At 42.8% G+C, this 24,850-nt stretch overlaps 1 protein-coding gene across 1 annotated transcript in view; it reads left to right on the top strand.

The window, feature by feature from the left end:
- Nucleotides 1–14,900: 14,900 nt before the first annotated feature.
- The window catches only part of LOC307243106 (FSD1-like protein), a gene marked incomplete at both ends in the record, with an annotated part of 28,808 nt that continues 18,858 nt past the window's right edge, over nt 14,901–24,850 (top strand). The window contains 9 exons of the mRNA XM_080017753.1: nt 14,901–14,915; nt 15,896–15,991; nt 16,078–16,197; nt 17,483–17,584; nt 18,996–19,018; nt 19,113–19,231; nt 19,521–19,766; nt 21,660–21,758; nt 24,143–24,284. Of these exons, the coding sequence (XP_079873879.1) occupies nt 14,901–14,915; nt 15,896–15,991; nt 16,078–16,197; nt 17,483–17,584; nt 18,996–19,018; nt 19,113–19,231; nt 19,521–19,766; nt 21,660–21,758; nt 24,143–24,284 (962 nt within the window). The remainder of the gene's footprint in view (nt 14,916–15,895; nt 15,992–16,077; nt 16,198–17,482; nt 17,585–18,995; nt 19,019–19,112; nt 19,232–19,520; nt 19,767–21,659; nt 21,759–24,142; nt 24,285–24,850) is intronic.

Here is a 24,850-nt window from a genome sequence, read left to right as displayed (position 1 = left end):
TGAGACTCTGTTCCTGATGAAAACTCTTTGTTGAGACTCTTCCTGATGAAAACTCTTTGTTGAGACTCTTCCTGATGAAAACTCTTTGTTGAGACTCTTCCTGATGAAAACTCTTTGAGACTGTTCCTGATGAAAACTCTTTGTTGAGACACTTCCTGGTGAAAACTCTTTGTTGAGACTCTTCCTGGTGAAAACTCTTTGTTGAGACTCTTCCTGGTGAAACTCTTTGTTGAGACTATGTTCCTGATGAAAACTCTTTGTTGAGACTCTTCCTGATGAAAACTCTTTGAGACTGTTCCTGATGAAAACTCTTTGTTGAGACTCTTCCTGGTGAAAACTCTTTGTTGAGACTCTTCCTGATGAAAACTCTTTGTTGAGACTCTTCCTGATGAAAACTCTTTGAGACTGTTCCTGATGAAAACTCTTTGTTGAGACACTTCCTGGTGAAAACTCTTTGTTGAGACTCTTCCTGGTGAAACTCTTTGTTGAGACTATGTTCCTGATGAAAACTCTTTGTTGAGACTCTGTCCTGATGAAAACTCTTTGTTGAGACTCTTCCTGGTGAAAACTCTTTGTTGAGACTCTTCCTGATGAAAACTCTTTGAGACTCTGTTCCTGATGAAAACTCTTTGTTGAGACTCTTCCTGGTGAAACTCTTTGTTGAGACTCTGTTTCTGATAAACTCCTTGTTGAGACTATGTTCATGATGAAAACTCTTTGTTGAGACTCTGTCCTGATGAAAACTCTTTGTTGAGACTCTTCCTGGTGAAACTCTTTGTTGAGACTCTGTTCCTGATGAAAACTCTTTGTTGAGACTGTTCCTGATGGAAACTCTTTGTTGAGACTCTGTTCCTGATGGAAACTCTTTTTTGAGACTGTTCCTGATGAAAACTCTTTGTTGAGACTCTGTTCCTGGTGAAAAGTTTGACTCTTTTTTTGAGACTGTTGTGGAGGAGTCTCTCAGTAAAACACGTAGTTTCCATTTGATTCACTTGGTTATACGCACAGTGAGGGAAGGAGCACTCCAGTGAAGCAGAGTGACAAGAGACATTTGTCTGACATTTATTTAATTTGTTTATTTTTTTGTAAAGATTGCAGTTTATTTTGGAAAATACCATAAATATAATATAAATGTATACTTGCACTTAAAGTAAAAGAGACTTTGATTTGAAGTTTGAATATGTTGTGTCCAGTTCCAGGTTGAATTCTCCTCAAACTTGGTGAGCGTCACATGTTCTGTTTGGAACCAGGACGGTTCCATGTTGTAGTACAGCTCCATAGAGAACAACCAACAATAATACTCAGGAAAGCTCTCTCCTCTATGCCCAACAATAAATCACCTGGATCAGATGGAATTAACCAACCCAATTAACTAATTAATAACTAACCCAGTGGAATTTTATAAACACTTCTGGCCACTTATCTCCCCATTACTCATCAGAATGGTTGCAGAGATCAAGTCAACCTCCACCATGCCTCCGCACATGGACACTGCTCTTATTTCGGTTTTGCTCAAACCCAAAAAGGACCCAACCCTCACCTCCAGTTACAGACCCATAAGCCTTATTAATTGCAACCTTAAGATTATAAGTAAAACACTAACCAACATCCAGACAACAGGCTTTGTCAAAGGCAGACACTCATCGATTTGATTCCCGCCTGGGGCGCTGTTGGCACCGTGCTCCGGTGGGTTATCTCCCAAACAGGAGCCTTTCTGTGTGGAGTTTGCATGTTCTCCCCGTGCTCACATGGGGTTTCCTCCACCTCACGTCAGTAAGGACCCCCACCAAAAACATGCACCATCATGGTCTGACCAGCGATGGACACTTATCACCTGGTCCCCGGGCGCGTCCACGTACGCTGCCCACTGCTCCTGGCTGTGGCCCCGGAGGAAGGACAAGCCAGGATGGTTCAATGCAGAGGAGCCATTTCACCGGCACCATCAAGCATGTGCATGTGTGTGTGTGTGCAAGCATGTGTTGTGGAGTGTCGTGTGACGATTAAAGACTGTTTCTTCTTTCTTCTTCTTTTCTTTCTATCCAGCAAAATGCATCGTTAATTCAGTCTGATCAGCATATCTTAAAGGAACAATTTAAATACTATCGTTGCCTCTTTGGATGCCGAAAAAGCATTTGATAGAGTTAATTGGACATATCTCTTTTCAATCCTCAACAAATTTGGCTTTGGAGAGTCACTCATTCAATGGATCAGAATCCTCTACAACTCTCCATCTGCTTCTGTCATCACCAATGGTTACACCTCACAGCTTTTCACTCTACAACGCGGCACAAAACAAGTATGTCCGCTCTCCCCTTTACTATTCGCCATCTTTATTGAACCCCTCGTGGCGGCTATCCGTCAAAACAGTAATATTGTAGGCATACAAACAGGAAACTCTGTTTACAAAATCAGTTTGTATGCAGACATAATATCCTACTGTACACACGGAACCCAATATCATCCCTACCGGAGGTGTTCAATCTTATATCTTAATTCTCAGCTATCTCAGACTAATTAATAAATTGGACTCAAACCCACACTCTTACCATTCATTGGGGGGGGACTGTAATGCTGCAACCCAGAAACTTCACTTTACCATCACAACGGGCAATATTAGATACCTTGGTATTGATATCTCCAATCTATCAGATTTGTTTACCCTTAACTTCACTCCATTGCTCAAAGCCATTGAAGAAGACCTCATTCGATGGAACGACCTACCCATCTCACTAATTGGTAGGATAGCAGCGGTGAAAATTAATATACTTCCAAAAATAAACTATATATTTTCAATGACCCCAGTGCAACCAACAGTACGTTTAATACTCTAGACTCAATAGTCAATACATTTTATTAGAAATACAAGAAACCGAGAATTAAACTAGGTGTAATACTACAGAAAAACAAAGACTGTCAGGCCTAGCAGCCCCAAACTTTAGATACTACTATCTAGTGAACCATCTTCAATTTATAATCAAATGGTTACAACCAGAGCAACAATTGGCCCATGGATGGCGAGACACTGAACAAACAGAATATCAGGAGTTATCAATATCTGATCTCCCATTCCTTACTGAATCTATAAGGAAACATATTTGCTTTAAAAACCCATTCATCACAACAACTCTGTCAGCTTGGTGGAGATTCCTCAAACTCAGTCATCACACTCTATCTCCAAACAAATTCAGGCCAATCTGGCACAACCCAGATTTCTTGGTTAAAAACAGACCAATAATCTTTAGGTCTTGGAAAAGACAAGGAATTACTCATCTGGAACACTTTTTGAAAACAATTCGCTTATATCCTTCCCAACCTTAACCCAAAAGTATAATATCGGTGGCCACGGCTTCCTTCAATTACAGCAGTCTCTAAAAGTTCAAATCAAATTGTGGTTGAACTTGTAGTTGTTCTGTGGTGATTCTCCCTCTTGGAGTCATGATCAGTTGTTTATAGACCCAAACATGATGAATAGTTCTCCAAAGAGTGGGGTTGGGTGTGGCTCTCCATAACCAAAGCTGTGCTCTTGTCATTCTACAGGTCGTCCACAGGACAGAGTTATTGCAGCAGTTCTTGATGATTTAAAAATGAATAAAGAGTTTCATTGCAGATTGAGAACTTGAACTCCTCTTGCAGACTAACTCTGTCCTAGATGCAAATGTCATACAAATACTCTGTGTTGTATGCCCAAAAAACCCCCAACAATAATAAACAGTAATAAACACACTCATGTAGTATTTCCACATGAGTGTGTATACTTTATATAATATTTCCACATGAGTGTCTATACTGTATATAGTATTACTACATAAGTGTCTATACTGTATATGGTATTACTACATGAGTGTGTATACTGTATATGGTATTACTACATGAATGTGTATACTGTATTTAGTATTACTACATGGATGTGTTTACTGTATATAGTACTACTATATTAATGTGTATACTGTCTCTAGTATCACTATGAGTGTGTATACTATATATAGTATTACTACATGAATGTGTGTACCGTATCTAGTATAACTACATGAATGTGTATACTGTATCTAGTATTACTTCATGAATGTGTATACTGTATCTAGTATTACTATCTAAATGTGTGTACTGTATATACTATTACTACATGAATGTGTGTGTACTGTAAATGGTATTACTACATGAACGTGTATACTGTATATAGTATTACTACATGAATGTGTGTACTGTATATACTATTACTACATGATGAACAAAATGTACGGGACGGGTTACAAAACAATGGTCAATGAGAAATGGAGAAACAAGCTGTGGCCAGCGACCCACCAACAAGACAAGATGGAGGCTGCACAGAATGTGCCAAGTCCTGAGTGCGGGGATGACGGCGTTCCAGGCTGAACTGGAAGAACATCTGTGACATTCACCTGTTTTTCACGGAGACGTTCAAAACCAAAACACTGAACGGACGAGTGGAAGCTCAGAGACGGAGGAAACAAGGTCACTTCATACCAACTACAACACCATTAACAAACAAAATATCATGACCTCAGTGGGTGGGGCTTGCTCCCTCAGTGGGTGGGGCTTGCTCCTCGGTGGGGGGGGCTTGCTCCTCGGTGGGGGGGGCTTACTCCCTCAGAGCCAGATCAGTTGAAATGAACATTCTTCACAGATTATTACATCTTTTCACTTCCAGTTCCACTTTCCCTGGGAGTGTTTTGCGAACGGAAGGAGCGTATTTCATGATTCATTTGGGATAAAAAAAAAGACAGAGGGTGAAATTCTCGGCCGGAGGAGGGGGGGGGGGCATGGCCCCCCCATCTTTAGGGGATGAGTATTGATGAGTATTGGGGGGTATTGGGGGGGTAACCAGATGGGAGTAGTAGTCACGTTGTGCTGGGAGCAGGAGAACGTGTGGGCGGCAGTGGATCGAAGGTTCAACGCTTGGTTTTCAAAGAGAAGTTCAGCTGCTTCCATCAGGGTGAGATGAGCTTTACTACACCCACATCAAGCTGCTCTCACCCTCCACCCACAGAGCTCAGCCAGATGGAGCGTTGAGCGGCAAACGTGGAGATCCATAGTTTGGACATATCATGGGTTCGGTGGGCTTCTCCAGGTGTTCACACTTTGGTAAGAGGTTCTGATCCCAGGACCTCCAGTTGGTGTCCTGGGGGCTCCTGGTGACTCCTGGTGGCTCCTGTTTTTTTTTATTGATGAACTTTCTCTCAAACTTTTGGAAACCTGATTGACTGGTGGTTTTTCATGAGATCAGATGGTATTTTACTGGGAATGAAGTAAATAAGTTAAAGTTGTGCATGTTATCAACTGTGAATGACATCTATATGTAAACAAAACATCAATGAAATATATATGAATCAAACATCAATTATGAATATTAGTTAAAAACCAACAGAGAATTGGAATCGTGACAGATTTTATTTTTGAATTGACTTTTGAAAAAGAGCTGAAACTTTCCATCCAACACCAGGGTTAGGGTCTTCTTCACCGGGGTTAGGGTCTTCTTCACCGGGGTCAGGGATAGGGTCTTCTTCACCGGGGTTAGGGTCTTCTTCACCGGGGTCAGGGATAGGGTCTTCTTCACTGGGGTTAGGGTCTTCTTCACCAGGGTCTTCAAACGTCTCAGCGCTCAGAGCCCCCCTCCTCCACCATGGGAATCTAAGAGAGAGAGAGCGGGGAGGGAGGGGGTATAAAATGCATCAAACTTCATGTTTTGAATGACGTCAAGTAGAACCTGGCGGCTGATTAAATGCAGACCTGGCAACCTCCAGTGGCGTGGTCCACCACGTGGCTCCTCAGCCGGCCCACCTGGTCCCTGAGACGGGCCGCTGTGTCCCCGAGCCGTCCGTTGAGCCCCCTGAGGGCCGCCACGCGCTCCTCCAGCCGTGCAATGCGCTCCAGCTTCCTGTGGCGGCAGCGCAGCGCCGCCTGCCGGTTCCGCAACTTCCTGCGCTCCGCCCGCGCTCCCTCCAGGTCCTGGGGGGGCGGGGCCCGAGCGGGGGTGGGTGGGGCTTGCGGGAAGGTCTGGAACGCTCCGCCTCCAACACCGCCGACTAGATCGGTGTAGACGGGTACGGGGTCTGTGGTGGGGGCGGGGCCTGTGGCGGACCCCGCCGTGGTCCCGCCCCCGTTACCCAGCATGCCTAAGCGGTTCTGATGGTGCAGGTCGGCGAGGGCGCGAACAAAACCGTCCGCAAAGCCTTCCTGCTCTGTGGAGGGAGGGGGCGGAGCCTGAGGGGTGAGAGACACTGGCTCAGAGAGAGAGAGAGACACGGGGTTACAGCCAAGAGAAAGGGGACAGGAAGTACTTGTTGCTGGTACAGGAAGTGGATAGCTCCGGGATGCGGGGTCCGCTGGGAGGCGGGGCCCAGATGGCTGCCAGCCCTAGCGTTGTTGCCGTGCTTGCTAGCCGCAGAGTGGCCACAGTCGACAGCGACGGAGCAAAGATGGCCGAAGTCCTCATTGTACAATGGAGGATCCATGAAAGAAGGAAGGGAGGAAGGAAGGAAGGAAGGAAGGAAGCTAGGAGGGAAGGGAGAGAGCTAGGAACGAACTTAAGCTAGGAAAGAAGGAGGGAAGGAAGCTAGGAAGGAACTTGAGTTAGTAAGGAAGGGAGGAAGAAGGAAGGAAGGAATAAAGGAGATAAGTCATGGAGGAATGGAGGGAGGGAGGAAGAAACAAAGCTAGGAAGGAAGGAAGGAAGTGTGTCATCAAGGAGACTGTCGAGAGAAGAAAGTAGTATGAGTTAGTTGTAAACTAGTGGAGTTAGTTCGTTTTTTCTCAACGTTTATATTATTTCTATATATCTCTAGTTCTATATTTTTTTATATAATTATGATTTTAGTCTCACTCTGCTTTACTTCCTGTTCCAACACAGTGGCAGTTCATCTTCACAAAAATGTATCTGACACTTCATACTTCAACAAATGTCTGAGCTTGCAGGAGCTAGGCTAGCTGAACCCATCTGCTGCCATGCTTTGTGCTAACACAGTTAGCGTTGACTGCCTCGTGAAATCCTCGTCTGCAGTTCCTGTGTCGCGCCACTAGATGGTGTCAGCAACACTAATATAATATCACTAGTGAGAGGGAGAGAAGAGGATGGAGAGAGAGCAAGGTGTGGTTGAGAGATTCACCTCCATCGTCTCCACTTCTTCTTCTTCTTCTTCTTCTTCTTCTTCTTTTCTCTGAAAGGAGGAATAGAAAATAAAAGAAAGGCCGTTCTTCAAAGAGGAGACGCCGTGCGTCCTGACTTTCTCTCTTCTTCTATCTCTCATCCCCTGTTCATCCCTTCATCCCTCTCCCTGCCCCTCCCTCTCTCTCCCTGCCCCTCCCTCTCTCTCCTAGGTAGGATCCTCGGTAACTAGGTGGGATCCTAGGTAACTAGGTGGGACCCTAGGTAACTAGGTGGGACCCTAGGTAACTAGGTAGGATCTCAGGTAACTAGGTAGGATCCTAGGTAACTAGATGGGATCCTAGGTAACTAGATGGGATCCTAGGTAACTAGGTGGGACCCTAGGTAACTAGGTGGGACCCTAGGTAACTAGGTAGGGTCTCAGGTAACTAGGTAGGATCCTAGGTAACTAGGTAGGGTCTGAGGTAACTAGGTAGGATCCTAGGTGACTAGATAGGATCCTAGGTAACTAGGTGGGACCCTAGGTAACTAGGTAGGGTCTCAGGTAACTAGGTGGGACCCTAGGTAACTAGATGGGATCCTAGGTAACTAGGTGGGATCCTAGGTAACTAGGTGGGACCCTAGGTAACTAGGTAGGATCTCAGGTAACTAGGTAGGATCCTAGGTAACTAGATGGGATCCTAGGTAACTAGGTGGGATCCTAGGTAACTAGGTGGGACCCTAGGTAACTAGGTAGGGTCTCAGGTAACTAGGTAGGATCCTAGGTAACTAGGTAGGGTCTGAGGTAACTAGGTAGGATCCTAGGTGACTAGATAGGATCCTATGTAACTTGGTAGGAACCCCAGGTAAGTAGGTAGGATCTCAGGTAACTAGGTAGGATCCTAGGTAAGTAGGAAGGATCCTAGGTAACTAAGTAGAACCCTAGGTAACTAGGTAAGATCCTCTGTAACCTTGGTAGGATCCAAGGTAAATAGGTAGGATCCTAGGTAACTAGGTAGGGTCCTAGGTAACTAGGTGGAATCCAAGATAACTAGGTAGGATCCTAGGTAACCTTGGTTGGATCCAAGGTAAGTAGGTTGGATCATAGATAACTAGGTAGGGTCCTAGGTAGGATCCTAGGTAACTAGGTAGGATCCTAGGTAACTAGGTAGGGTCCTAGTTAACTTGGTTGGATCCTAGGTAACTAGCTAGGATCCTAGGTAACTAGGTAGGATCCTAGGTAACTAGGTGGAATCCTAGGTAACGAGGTAGAATCCTAGGAAACCTTGGTAGGATCCAAGGTAAGTAGTTTGGATCATAGGTAACTAGGTAGGATCCTAGGTAACTAGGTAGGATCCTCGGTAACTAGGTAGGGTCCTAGTTAACTTGGTAGGATCCTAGGTAAGATCCTAGGTAACTAGGTAGCATCCTTGGTAACTAGGTAGGATCCTAGGTAAGTAGGTAGGATCCTTGGTAACTAGGTAGGATCCTAGGTAGGATCCCAGGTGGCTAGGTAAGATACTTGGTGACTAGGTGGGATCCTAGGTGTGTGGGTAGGATCCTAGGTAAATAGGTAGAATTCTAGGTAACAAGGTAGGATTCTAGGTAACAAGGTTGGGTCCTAGGTAACTAGTTGGGATCGTGGTCACATATGTAACTAGGTAGGATCCTAGGTAACTAGGTAGGTTCCTTGGTAACTAGGTAGGATCCTAGGTAACTAGATAGGATCCTAGGTAAGTAGGTAGTATCCTAGGTAACTGGGTGGGATCCTAGGTATCTAGGTAGGGTCCGAGGTAACTAGGTATGATCCTAAGTAACTAGGAAGGATCCTAGGTAACTTGGTGGGATCCTGGGTAACTAGGCAGGATCCTAGGTAACTAGGAAGGATCCTAGGTAACTAGATAGAATCCTAGGTAACTAGGTGGGATCCTTGGTAACTAGGTAGGATCCCAAGTAACTTGTGGGGTCCTAGTTAAATCGGTAGGATCCTAAGTAACTAGATATGATCCTATGTAACTAGGTGGAATCCTCGGTAACTAGGTAGGATCCTAGGTAATTAGTTAGGGTCCTAGGTAACTAGGCCGGATCCTAGGTAACTAGGTAGGATCCTAGGTAACTAGGAGGGCTCCTTAGTAGCATATGAGCATTAGCATGCTAACTCTGCGCTCGGTGAGTCATGCTCTCAAAGCTACTTAGCCTGACGCTAATCTGACACTTAGCATAAACATAGCAGCTAATCCTTAACGCCCACAGAGGAAAGCGGGTCACAGCAAGGATGTTCATTTATGTGATATTTTTATTATAATTATTATTTATATCATATTTATATTATATTTATGTCATATTTATATTAGTATATATTTTTTTATTATATTTATATCATATTTATATTATATATATATATAATATATTTATATCATATTTATTTCATATTTATATCATATTAATATCATATTTATATTATATTCATACTATTTTTATATTATATTTATTTCATATTTATATCATATTTGTATTAAATGTTATATCATATTTATATTAAATTTATAATATATTTATATCATATTTATATCATATTTATATTATATTTATATCAAATGTATATTATATTTATGGTATATTTATATTATATTTATTTAATATTTACATCATATTTGTATTACATTTATATCATATTTATATTCTATTTATATCATATTTATATCATATTTATATAATATTTATTATATATTTATAATATATTTATATTATATTTATTTCATATTTATATCATATTTGTATTAGATTTATATAATATTTATATAATATTTATGATATATTTATATTATATTCATATCATATTGATATTATATTTATTTCATACATATATATATATTATATATATATATATATATATTTATTATATATATTTATACATATATATTTGTATTAAATGTATATCATATTTATATTCTATTTATATTCTATTTATATCATATTTATATCATATATCATATATCATATATTATATTTATAATATATTTATATTATATTAATATCATATTTATATTATATTTATTTTATATTTATATCATATTTGTATTACATTTATATCATATATCACATCCCCCGTGACACCTTCCACCAGCCCCAGCATTCCAGCTGCACCTCTCCCAGCACAGCAGGAGACTGGACCTCTTCACAACTACTCAACTCAGAGCCTCCCTCCTCCCCCACCACAGTGACAACTCTTTCGATCCTGGAGAGGGACGTCAACAAGTTCAAGAGGCAGAACCCCCGCAAAGCAGCCGGACCAGACTCTGTCTCTCCATCCACCCTGAAGCACTGTGTTGATCAGCTGTCTCCGGTGTTCACAGATATTTTCAACACCTCACTGGAGACATGCCATGTACCAGACTGCTCTAAATCCCCCACCATCATCCCAGTCCCAAAGAAGCCAAGGACAACAGGACTTAATGATTACAGACCCGTCACCCTGACCTCTGTGGTGATGAAGTCTTTTGAACACCTTGTGCTTTCCCACCTCAAATCCATCACAGACCCTCTCCTGGACCCCTTGCAGTTCGCCTACAGAGCCAACAGGTCTGTAGAGATGCAGTAAACTTGGCCCTCCACCTCATCCTCCAGCTGGACAAACAAGATCTTGTTTGTGGATTTCAGCTCTGCCTTTAACACAATCATCCCGGCTCTTCTGCAAGACAAGCTCTCCCAGCTGAGTGTGCCTGACTCCACCTGCAGGTGGATCACAGGAAGCAGCATCTGAAGCTGGGAAAAAGCGACTCCCAGACCATCAGCACTGGTTCCCCTTAAGGCTGCGTTCTTTCTCCTCCCTCTTCTCCCTGTACACCAACATCTGCACCTCCAGCCACAAGTCTGTCAAGCTCCTGAAATTTGCGGACAACACCACCCTCATTGGGCTCATCTCTGGTGGGGATGAGTCCGCCTACAGGTGGGAGCTTGACCATCTGGTGACTTGGTACAGCCAGAACAACCTGGAGCTCAACGCTGTAAAGACAGTGGAGATGGTTTTGGACTTCAGGAAGAACGCTGCCCCACTCACCCCCATCACCCCCATCACCCTGTGCGACTCCCCAGTCGACTCTGTGGAGTCCTGCCCCTTCCTGGGAACCATCACCTCCCAGGACCTCAAGTGGGAGCCGAACATCAGCTCCATCGTCAAGAAAGCCCAGCAAAAGACATGCTTCCTATAGCAGCTGAGGAAGTTCAAACTGTCAGAGACGATGATGGGATGGTAGTGGGATGGTAGCTCAGGCGGTAGAGCTGGTGGTCTAGTGATGTAAAGGTTGCTGGTTCGATCCCAGGCTCCTCCTGCTAGCATGCTGTAGTGTCCTTGAGCAAGACACTTAACCCCTCATTGCTCCTGATGGCTGCGTCTGTCGGTGTTTGAACAATTGTAAGTCACTTTGGATAAAAGCGTCTGCTAAATGTAATGTAATGATGGTGCACTTCTACACCTCCATCATTGAGTCCGTTCTCACCTCCTCCATCACCACCTGGTACGCTGCTCCAAGGACAAGGGCAGACTGCAGCGTGTCATTCTCTGCTGAGAAGGTGATTGGGGCATGCAGGTAAGATTGTGGCTGACCCCTCCCACCCTGGACACAAACTCTTTGAAACACTTCCCTCTGGCAGGAGGCTGCTCCAACAAGGCCAAAACCTCTCTCCACAAGATCAGTTTCTTCCCCTCTGCAACTGGCCTCATCAACAAGGCCCACCCCACACAACGCCTTAAACTTAATGAGTACTGAATGAGTACTGTACGTCAATGTGTTACATTAACCCGAATGAGTACTGTACGTCAATGTGTTACATTAATTGAATGAGTACTGAATAAGTATGTCTATGCATTACATTAACTCACATTCCTCATCACTTTATATTGAGCATTTGCACATTCCTGCACAGCTTTATTTAAAAACAAACAAAAACAGCCTTAGTTGACATATTCTTATATATTTCACCAATATTTTACTTATTGTTTAACATTTATGTTTCATGTATGCACCGAACACCAAGACAAATTCCTTGTTGGTGTAAACTTACTTGGCAATAAAGACTATTCTGATTCTGATTCTGATTCTGATTCTGTGATTGTCCGTCTGTCTCTGTCTGCTCTGATGTCATACTACCATCAGGTGCTCTGATGTCATACTATCATCACAGTGCGCTGATGTAGTGACCCAGACTGGGGGAGGGGCTTCTGTGGGCGGAACACTGACAGTCACGATAATTCATCTATTTAATCGTGTTCGGAGTACGATTGTCCGACTTTTCCCGTGCTACACAGAACTAAATTATAAACCAAATAATTTGAATGTGGAGATTTACACAGACTTGGAAGGGGTTTAGATACATACACTTAAACTAAAACCAATCTGATGAAAGTACGCCACCGCAGGGAGGTGGGGGACCATGGATGTCATGGATTTACATTTTGCTCTATCACAAAATATAAGGGGGGTGGTCGATGGTTTCTCTTTTTCTCCATTGAATAGTTGAATAGTTAAATTCAAGGTAGGTGAGAATAGGCATATAGCGTCACACCCTCATTATGAATTTAATTCTTCGCAATTTAACTGGATATGAATATTTGTGTACCCATCAGCCAGTGCGGTAAACATTGCCAAGGTCACAGTGGGCTCCACCAATCAGAGACGCCGCTGTTACACTTAGGATTGTGGGTAGTGTAGTCTCCATGACATGGCGGATGGGAGGAAAGATACGCAAAGGCATGGCGGTATTTCTTTGGGTTATGTATTTTAAATCCAAACATCAATTGTCAACTTTGTATAAAATAGAATAATATAAGCGCAAATAATATCCATATTTGAGCGGGCGTCGCAGTGTGGTTTCAGTGGATGCAGTTTAGTGGGGACAATAACAAATTTTCCAGCATCATTTTTTATAATCAGCGGAGGAGAATAACCTGGCAATAATAGTGTTTTGATGAGTTGCATATTCCAGAATAAATGACGTTATTTAGCCGCTCGGAAATAGGAGAAGGGGAATTCCAGACGATGAGCAGGAAGTGCATTTATTTTTTGGACCAGATATGAATATACATGAGGCCCGCGTTCTGAATGGGTCCTCATTGTCGAGTCCAAACAAGTCTTTATTGGTGGACAATTATATTACATTATATATATACATATATTTCATATATGTATGTACATAAATATATTATAATAAATATATATATAATATTATATAATATATATACTGTATATATATATTTAATATAATATGTATTTATATACACACACACACACACACATACATATATATATAAATAATATAATACATATATATATATATCATATTCATATCTATTTCATAGCATCGTGACGATAGGATGACATCAGAACACAGACACATAAGACAGAAACAATCTGATCAGTCTGATCTTGTTTCAGACTCTAAATTAACATCCATCAGCAAAAACAAAATCGGTGAGTTCATTCATGTTATTGGTGTATGTATACAGTGTAGTAACTATGACGACGTATTAAAGTTCATTCATGTTATTGGTGTATGTATACAGTGTAGTAACTATGACGACGTATTAAAGTTCATTCATGTTATTGGTGTATGTATACAGTGTAGTAACCATGACAATGTATTAAAGTTCATTCATGTTATTGGTGTATGTATACAGTGTAGTAACTATGACGACGTATTAAAGTTCATTCATGTTATTGGTGTATGTATACAGTGTAGTAACTATGACGACGTATTAAAGTTCATTCATGTTATTGGTGTATGTATACAGTGTAGTAACCATGACAATGTATTAAAGTTCATTTATGTTATTGGTGTATGTATACAGTGTAGTAACTATGACAACGTATTGAAGTTCATTTATGTTATTGGTGTATCGGGGGTGGTAGCTCAGGCGGTAGAGCTGGTGGTCTAGTAATGTAAAGGTTGCTGGTTGGATCCCAGGCTCCTCCTGCTAGCATGCTGTAGTGTCCTTGAGCAAGACACTTAACCCCTCATTGCTCCTGATGGCTGCGTCTGTCGGTGTTTGAACAATTGTAAGTGGCTTTGGATAAAAGCGTCTGCTAAATTACGTAATGTAATGTATGTATACAGTGTAGTAACTATGACAACGCATTAAAGTTCATTCATGTTATTTGCATATGTATACAGTGTAGTAGCTATGACAATGTATTAAGAGGTTATTTACATCTGCATAGAGAGTGATCCTTAATCTTTATTAATTTCTGTATTGTTCCAGCGTTTTACTTCGCTTCTATCTCCTATTAAAGATACTAGAGGTGAACTCCTGTTTCCAGGTAGTTTTTGGGAGAGTGTTTGCTGCATAGCCGTATGTCTGTACGAGGTGAGGGCAGAATAATTATGTTGTTATTATTATTATTATTATTATTATTATTATTATTTTCATTATTATTATTACTATTATTACTTTTGTTACTATTATTATTATTGTTATTATTATTATTATTATTATTATTTTCATTATTATTATTACTATTATTACTTTTGTTACTATTATTATTATTATTGTTATTATTATTATTATTATTATTTTCATTATTATTATTACTATTATTACTTTTGTTACTATTATTATTATTGTTATTATTATTATTATTATTATTATCGTCGTACATATTAATATACCCTGTATTTATCTCTTGATTATGAATTGATCGGATTTCATTCTGAAATAAATCAAAATAAAACCGTTCAACCAATCACACGCGCACACACTCACTAACTGTACTGCGCAAGCGCAGACAGTGCGCGATGCGGGATGGACGCTCAGAAGGTGAGAGAATGAAAGAGAGAAATGATGGAAAGAGAGAGAATGAAAGAGAGAAATGATGGAAAGAGAGAGAATGAAAGAGAGAAATGATGGAAAGAGAGAGAATGAAAGAGAGAAATGATGGAAAGAGAGAGAATGAAAGAGAGAAATGATGGAAAGAGAGAGAATGAAAGAGAGAAATGATGGAAAGAGAGAGAATGAAAGAGAGAAATGATGGAAAGAGAGAAATGAAAGAGAGAAATGATGGAAAGAGAGAGAATGAAAGAGAGAAATGATGGAAAGAGAGAGAATGAAAGAGAGAAATGATGGAAAGAGAGAGAATGAAAGAGAGAAATGATGGAAAGAGAGAGAATGAAAGAGAGAAATGATGGAAAGAGAGAGAATGAAAGAGAGAAATGATGGAAAGAGAGAATGAAAGAGAGAAATGATGGAAAGAGAGAATGAAAGAGAGAAATGATGGAAAGAGAGAATGAAAGAGAGAAATGATGGAAAGAGAGAATGAAAGAGAGAAATGATGGAAAGAGAGAAATGATGGAAAGAGAGAATGAAAGAGAGAAATGATGGAAAGAGAGAGAATGAAAGAGAGAAATGATGGAAAGAGAGAGAATGAAAGAGAGAAATGATGGAAAGAGAGAGAATGAAAGAGAGAAATGATGGAAAGAGAGAGAATGAAAGAGAGAAATGATGGAAAGAGAGAAATGATGGAAAGAGAGAAATGAAAGAGAGAATGAAAGAGAGAAATGATGGAAAGAGAGAGAATGTCTTTGTGTGTGCCTAGTCAGCTGTTCAACGTCACTTCCTGTCATTTCAGAGCGAGATTAGTCACCTTACTTTAAGTAGCATGCTACGCTAATCCCTAAAACGCGGAAGGAAGGAAGGAGGAAGGAAGGGAGGGAGGAGGAAGGAGGAAAGAAGGACGGAAGGAAGGAAGGAGAGATGCTAGCGGTTAGCCGTATGCTAACAGTCTTCCTGCTCCCTGATAGGACGCCCTGCGACGCATCATCGCCACCCTGTCCAACAAGGAGGCGGAGCTTCACAGCTTCCTGGATGGGCTATGCCACGCCCACTCCGACCTGCAGGTATGCCCTGATTGGTCAATAGAAAGAGAGCAAGCCATCCATCTATTCTACTCCTGCTTCATCCCTCTATCCAGGTGAACTCACAGCGTGTGACCTCTGACTTGGAGGCGGAGTTTGAGGAGCTGAGCGCCGCCCTCCAGGAAGCGAAGGAGCGCTTGTCGTCTATCATCCGAGAGGAACGAGAGAATAAAGAGAGAGAGCTGGAGGTATGCTAGCTGTTAGCGACATGCTAACTGTACATGTGGAGAACGTGCTCAGATTCAAACCCACAACCCGCTCATCCACTGTTGTCAGTTCTCTTACAATGTAGCACTCAGCAGTTTTGTGTGTGCATCTGTGTGTTTGTAAACCTGTTTGATTGTTTACGTGTTTGTTTGTATACCTGTTTGATTGTTTTCCTGTTTGTTTGTATACCTGTTTGATTGTTTTCCTGTTTGTTTGTATACCTGTTTGATTGTTTACGTGTGTGTTTGTATACCTGTTTGATTGTTTTCCTGTTTGTTTGTATACCTGTTTGATTGTTTACGTGTGTGTTTGTATACCTGTTTGATTGTTTACGTGTGTGTTTGTATACCTGTTTGATTGTTTTCCTGTTTGTTTGTATACCTGTTTGATTGTTTACGTGTGTGTTTGTATACCTGTTTGATTGTTTACGTGTGTGTTTGTATACCTGTTTGATTGTTTTCCTGTTTGTTTGTATACCTGTTTGATTGTTTACGTGTGTGTTTGTATACCTGTTTGATTGTTTTCCTGTTTGTTTGTATACCTGTTTGATTGTTTTCCTGTTTGTTTGTATACCTGTTTGATTGTTTACGTGTGTTTGTATACCTGTTTGATTGTTTACGTGTGTGTTTGTATACCTGTTTGATTGTTTTCCTGTTTGTTTGTATACCTGTTTGATTGTTTACGTGTGTGTTTGTATACCTGTTTGATTGTTTTCCTGTTTGTTTGTATACCTGTTTGATTGTTTACCTGTGTGTTTACCTGTTTGTGTACCTGTGTTTTTTTTACCAGTGTTTCTGATTACCTGTGTGTTTACCTGTTTGTCCCTGTGTATTTGTCTACCTGTTTATTTACCTATTTGTTCACCTTTGTGTTTGTTTACCTATTTGTTTGTTTACCTGTTTGTGTACCTGTGGGTTTGTTTACGTGTGTGTTTGCTTACCTGTTTGATAACCTGTGTTTGTTTACCTGTTGGTTTACCTGTGTTTTTGTTGACCTGTGTGTTTGGTAGCTCAGGCGGTAGAGCTGGTGGTCTAGTGATCTAAAGGTTGCTGGTTGGATCCCAGGCTCCTCCTGCTAGCATGCTGTAGTGTCCTTGAGCAAGACACTTAGCCCCTAATTGCTCCTGATGGCTGCGTCCATCGGTGTTTGAACAATTGTAAGTCGCTTTGGATAAAAGCGTCTGCTAAATGACTAAATGTAAATGTAAAATGTAATGTTACCTGTGTGTTTGCTTACCTGTTTAATAACCTGCGTGTGTTTGTTAAGCTCCGCCTCTCGCAGGGTCACACAGCGCTTCAATCGACCAATGAGCTTCTAACACTAGCAAAGCAGACGCTAACGATAAGCGACCAGGAAGAATTCAGTAAGGTAGGGAAGGAGGGAAGGGTGGATGGATGGAAGGAAAGCGGGAGGAATATATATTTTTTATTTATATATGATGCACATACACTTTATATACTATGTATACCAGCCACGCCCCCTAAACAGCACGGGTCCTCGCTTATCGACCAATTTGCTTAACGACCTGGTCCGAGGAATGGAACTCGGTCGTTAAGTGAGGAGTACATGTATATACGTACATATATATCTTTTTTTTTTTTTTTACCTGTGCTGTCAGCATGCTGGGCATACAACACAGAGTATTTGTTTGCCATTGCATCTAGGACAGAGTTAGTCTGCAAGAGGAGTTCAAGTTCTCAACCTGCAATGAAACTCTTTATTCATTCTTAAATCATCAAGAACTGCTGCAATAATTCTGTCTTGTGGACGACCTGTAGAATGACAAGAGCACAGCTTTTGGTTAAAGAGAACCACCACCAACCCCTCTTTGGAGAACTATTTATCATGTTTGGGTCTATAAACAACTGATCACTACTCCAAGGGGGAGAATCACCACGGTTGAGACAAATAAACATAGAAACAAACATTTAGACCAAAACATAAACATTGGACGACAACATGTATTGAAAAACAGTGAATTAGGTCCAGGAAAACTGGAACTACAACTGGTCACGTGGCCTCTTCCTGTCATGGTTATGGCAGTAAATGAGGGTGGAAAGGGGAGGGATGCAACGGGGGGGGTGTTGTCCACCGGTGAGTGTACATGACCAATGATTTCCCCATTGGCCCCATATACTGATATATATATATATATATATATATATATATATATATATATATATATATATATATATATATATATATATATATATATATATATACACAGATTAAGTGGTAAGATTCTGGAAATAAGAAAATACTGTATTATTATAACTATTAAAAACAATATATACTTATATACTGTGTGTGTGTGTATGTATGTATGTATATATATATATATATATATATATATATATATATATATATATATATATATATATATGTATGTATATATATAATTATTTTTTTTTTATATATTTATAAACAGTTTATTTATTATATACATTTCTCATGGGCCGTTATTGTAAATTAGAATTTGTTCTTAATTAACCTGCTCGGTAAAATGTTGATGTGTGTGTATATAAGAAATATATTTAATATGATGTACAGTATCTATATTTATATACAGTATATATCTATAATTATCTATATACCATGGGGTGCCTTTTGTAAACTTACACTGCTTCACTTTTTCCACAAAACGTTGCACAAAGATGCACTAATTATAATTATTCTTATTAGATTGAACATTTTTATATATAAATATAAATCCTATAACTTCATCTTAAATCTGAATCTCTTTTAATAAGTCATCTTCATTCCTTGTGTCCCTTCCTAGGCTGCAAAGGAGATCAAAGAGAGGTTTGTTTGCCTCTGGTGGCCATTTTATTTTCTGGAACATACATGTAAGATGTGCATCTATATGTGAATATGAATGTCTTCTGGTGTGTTCCAGGGTTACCATGGCACCTGCATTCCGTCTGGATACAGTGGCGACAGATGTTAGCATGGTGCACCTAGCGACCGAGTTCAGCCGCGAGAGGCGCTCGCTGCAACGCCTGCATTTCCTGTCCGGTATGAACCTAGCCCCCACCCTGTTCATAATGCTAACAAGCAGTTAGCATAAAGCTAAGTCTCCATTACTGGATAACGATAAACAAGGCTAGCACTACGGCTACCAGCTATATTGTGCCTAGCTCATGGTTAGCCTTTTGCGAATGTTAACTAGCAATTGGCCTAATGATAATGCTCAGGGCTGGTTAATGGGGGCTAACAGTTAGCTTCTAGTTAGATTACCATGAGCCTATTACTAACGCTGACTTGCAGTTAGCATGAAGCTAACACTGAAGCCATACACACACAGTGCCGCCGGCACCGCTAATCCACGTGTCCGCATGCTGTGTCCACGACAACTGCGTGACGGTGGTGTGGCGGATGCCCAGTGACCACGATAACCACGGTGAGGAGGAGCAGGAGGAGGCAGTGCCCAGCGTGGAGCACTACTTCCTGGAATACAGGAAGTCTGTGCATGGAGGCCCTGCCCGCTACAAGGATGAGAACCAATGGGAAGAGGTGGGCGGACTCACTGAACAAAGATACACCATCAGAGGTTTGTTGTTGCTTATTATTGTAATGGGTTCAGATCTCTGTAGCTATCACTCTGCCTTTTTTTTTCATTTGGTGTTTTTTGAGCTAAATGTAAGGACACACAGACATAGTTGAGGTCATTTTAGAACCGGGACGGTTCTGACGTCTTGTCATTCGAATTTGATCAATATCTATCTACACCTGTCATCATTTTCGGGCCGCCTGCGTGCGGGGCTTTGGTCGCGGTTGTTCGGCTTTGTGGAACAGCAAGTTTATCTATTTTTTAAGAGTCTTTAATCCTCACACGACACTACAACACACGCAAACTCCACACAGAAAGGCTCCTAATTGGGAGATAGCCCGCCCGAGCACGGTGCCAACACCTTAGGCCTAGGGTTAGGGTTAGGCTGGATGGCGGGGACCCCGCCGGCTCGCCCACAGGTTGGGCTATTCCAGCGGGGTGTCTGTCTGTCGGTGTGAGACCTGGCTCCAGGCCTATAGTCCGTGCCTGGCGTCCGTGGCCCGGGTTCCGTGCCTGCGGCTGCGTCTTGTACCTGCACATGGGGGTGGGTTGTATGTGTGTGCCTCAGAGGTGCAGGGTCTCCTCGCGCTCTCTGGGACTAGTTTACGCTCCCCGGGGCCAGGCGTGGCTGTTGCTCTGCAGGCTTCCGGCTTATCTGGGGACTGGGGGGTCTTCTGTGGCTGCAGGGCAGGGTGCTCGGGGCTCTCCCGCAGTCGTGGAGTGTCTGTACGGCTGCAGGACTCATGGGTGGATTTGAAGCCTTTTCTGCTGCTTGGAGGCTACGATATAATACTAACTGTAGTGGATGGGATGGCTTGAGCAGCCACACCTGACGCTTGTTGTTTGGACTAACAAGCGGCAGGTTTAAAACCCCATCCACACAAGAACTCGGTATAGGAGCCCTGTCATGACATGTTCAATCTGCTCCTGGCTTATTCCACCTAACCTTCTCTCTACAATAAACTGGTGTTAACAACCCCCTGTCGTCTGTGTCTCTGTGCCTGAGGGCCCTGAAAACGCCACTTGGGTGGCCTGTGGTGGCGAAACTGCCACACTTACCTTAGATATACACACATACACACACACACACACACACACATACACACACACACACACATACACATACACATACACATACACACACACATACACATATACACACACACACTTGAACACACCACCAACACCCTCCTGGGGTTTTCTCCCTCATTTACCACCATAACTATGCCAGGAAGAGGCCACGTGACCAATTGCTGTCCCAGTTTTCCTGGACCTTATTAACTCTGTTTTGTCGATGCATGTTGGTGTCTGATGTTTCTATGTTTATGTTTTTCCACGTACATGTTGTTGTTGTGTGTTTCTATGTTTATGTTTTTTCCATGTGCATGTTGTTTGTTTCTATGTTTATGTTTTCAGTATATATGTTGTTTGGTTCTATGTGTATTTGTCTCATCCGTGGTGATTCTCCCTCTTGCAGTAGTAATGTTGATTATTTGTTTAAAAACCAAAACATGGTAAGATGGTTCTCCAAAGAGGGGGATTGCTGGTGGTTGTTTATAATATAAAGCTGTGCTCTGCTCATCCACAGCTCGTCCACAGGACAGAGTTATTACAGCAGTTGTTGTTGATGATTAAAGAATGAATAAAGAGTTGCATTGCAGGTTGACAAGTTCAACTCCACTTGCAGACTAACTCTGTCCTAGATGCAATGGAACAAATACTCTGTGTTGTGTGTCCAGCATGCTGACAGCACAGGGTGAAAAACAAGGAAAATATTTATTTTTATTTAAATATTCAAATACCATTAAAATTGTTATAAATGTTTTTGAATTTAGATTTTCAAAAAATAATTGAATATACTTTTTTATATTTATCTTCATCCTCTTCCTCCAGATTTAAAGTTTGACGCACCGTTTCTCAATCTGAGGGTCCGGGCCTCGAACCGGGCCGCCAGGGGGGAGTTCTCTGAGCCTGTTACCATGGAAACCCCAGGTAGGGAAGGGGGGGTAATGGATGGATGCATAGATGATAGGTGAATGGTGGGTGGATGGATGGATGATAGATGGAAAATTTGGATGGATGATAGATGGAAGGATGGATGGATGGATGGTTGATGGGTGGATTGATAGATGGACTGTTGGATTGGTGGATGGATGGATGATTGATCGATAGATGGATGGATTGTGGGTGGATGATGATGGATGGTTGATGGATAGATGGATTGATTGTGGATGGGTGGATGATGATGGATGGATGGATGGATGATGATGGATGGTTGATGGATAGATGGATGGGTTGATAGTGGATGGAAGGATGGATGGATGATGATGGGCTAATGGGTGGATGGATGGATAATGGATGGTGAATGGATTATGTATGGATTGTGGATGGAAGGATGCTACTCTGACACCGGCGGCGATACCTGGGCAGTTCTCTAGAATGCTAGTCTTGCTCGTACACACAGTGTGCTGGTGCGCTCAAAAAGGCAGATGTCGCTCACAATAACCCAATGACAGGCTTCTGGGTATGAGGCGCATCGTACGGCCAGTAAACCCGCCTGTAAATCCTGTGCACACGGTGTATAATCCTGCCTAGCAACAGCAAGATTTCTGCCGTGGGGTGGAGTGGTGGGATCTCAGTGGCCACCTCTCTCAGATGAGTATAGTAGCCCGTTGCTTCTGGTGTAGGGATTTCCTACCTGTTGTTAGGTATGTGGTAGCACTCGATGAGTGTAGGCAATGGTAGGCACAGCTTGCCATCAATGGGCTCCACCACAAAGCTGTTGGCCCTTCTCCCAGTGGCCTCTTCTGTCCTGTGGCATGCCCTCAGAGTATAAGGGAAAGTGTCCCCTTGAACGCCAAAGATGTCGATGGAAGCGGACCTGGCCAGGGAGTGGTTGCTCTGCCCATCCAGCATTAGGTACATTCTCCTTTTCATGTCCGGGCCCCCTTTAGGGTAGATGTTGTCCAGTTTTATCTTGGCGCAGGATCTGCCCTGCCCCACGGCTGCGCTCTGCTGCCCAGCAGGCGCAGTGCCCAAGCCTTCTGCTGCCCAGGTCGGGAGACCGGCATGAAGAGCTGCTACGTGGAGCTCGCTTGCAACACCTTGGTCCGATGAGTCGTAGAAGCGCAGCATCTGAAGCCTATGGAGTGCTGTCTCAGAAACTCTTTCCTCTCTGCAAGCGGTTTTGTCTTGAAGGCTCTGCACGTTCTGAGCGAGTGCAGCATTTTGTGGATGGGGCAATGCTTATCGGGGTCCTCACAGGGCTGGGGTAATGCACGTTCAGGTCTGGGGTGCTGTTTGCTGAGGTCCTCGCAGGGCTGCCTTTCTGGCTCTGGAACAGCGGCCTCTGCGACTTAATGGACTTGTTGGGCGACTTGAAGGATGACTTGACGGGCCGCTTTGCACAGTTAATGTTGTACTGGTACTGCTGTCCAGGCCTTCTGTTCCTTCCTCCAAGCCAGACTGTCCGCTGGGGCCCAGGGGTTCAGAGGGGCCTGGGAGTTCCAAGGGGCCTTGGAGTTTTGATGGGCCTGGGAGTCCCATCACCCTTGCTCTCAGCAGTGACTCAGCAGTTTCCAGGCTACATGATGCCTTCAGGTGTAGTTAAATCTTTTCATCCTTCTGTCCTCACCACGTGGAGATGTACATGGCTACGCAGCAAGCTTAACACTATCCCAAAATGTACCCAGAGACAGGAGCTTACTTTAATAGAAGCAGTGTGAATAACATGAATAAACTCACAGATTGTGCTTTCTCAAGGTAAATGACGAGGTGGATGGAAAGAAATGTTACTCCCTGCCTGGCATCTGTAGGATGTCAAGCCACTGGGAACCCTGACTCGCTGGGCAGAAGAAGGACAGGCTTTGCTACACCATCCCTGCTTATCTTTACCTCGATCTTCCTCACCTTTCCGTCATTGCTACGAAAAGTCTTTGTGACGAGTCCAGGGGGCCAGTCGCTCCTCTGGGTTTCTTTTTTGAGGAGCATGGCGTCCAATATACGGCGTGCGACTCCGGTCATCCACTCCCAGCTGCTGCCCATGTGAGAAGAGCGTAGGGGCAAGTTGAAAACTACAGGGCATGGATAGTTCTTACCTTGCTTGTTGTTAGGGCCGGTGAAATCTATCTGGAGCTCCTTGCAGGCGCCCATGAAGCTGGTCCGGCGACCTGACCTGAACAGGTACACGGGGCTCTGATGGTGAAAAAGCGTCTGAGGGCGTTAATGAAAATGGAGGAGTCTATTGCACTCCAGCACTTCGATGTGTACTTCATGTGAACTAATGATGACTGCCTACTGCTTGCTGTTTGCTTGTCCTCCTCGGGTTCTGCTAAGCATGCCTTAAAGGATGGATGGATGAACGTCTCTCTTTTCAGCGGTGGTCTTTTCTTTGGATTCCACTTCCTGTCACATGAACCTTCGTGTCCATGGCAACGTGGTGACGTGGGACCCGACTCCCCAGCAGCAGGGGGCGTGTCCTCCTGCGCCAGGGGGCGGAGCCAACCGCGTTCAGGGGAGGTCAGTTGAAAATGACTTAAAATTACTTTTACTTTAAAATAATTACATTTATTTTGAGTAGATTACCCACTAGCCACGGCCTACCCTCACCCCCGCTGTAAAGATTTCGAGTAAACATGTTTTGATTTGTTCCAGCCATCTTGCCACTCCGAAGACCAGGTGACCCCCCCCCCCCCCCATGTGTTAGCGTAGCATGTAGCATAGCCGCTAACGTTAGCATCGTCAGCAATGGTTAGCGTAGCTTTGGCTAGTTAACTGGTTCTGTGATTTGGCTAATGACCTACTAGGTGCTAACATTTAGCTCCACTTCAGCATTACAAAATGGCCGATGTGTTTATGTTTTTTACAGTGTGTTTGTTTGACTCCTCCCCCTCCTGACCCACCCACGGGACCTTGAACAGTGAGTAACCGGGCGTCCGTTAGCCTGCTGGCTAGCTGTCTAATGGACTAGCAGCTAGCCCGCTAGCTGTGGTAGCTGTGTTCCGCTCCTCACTTCCTGTGTCCTCCTCACTTTCTGTCTCCTCCTCACTTTCTGTCTCCTGCTCACTTCCTGTCTCCTGCTCTGT

This window comes from Zeus faber (assembly GCF_960531495.2).
Source record: "Zeus faber genome assembly, chromosome: 17".
NCBI lineage: Eukaryota > Metazoa > Chordata > Actinopteri > Zeiformes > Zeidae > Zeus > Zeus faber.
Note: the sequence above shows the minus strand (reverse complement) of the source record. Positions and strands in the feature narration are given on the sequence as shown.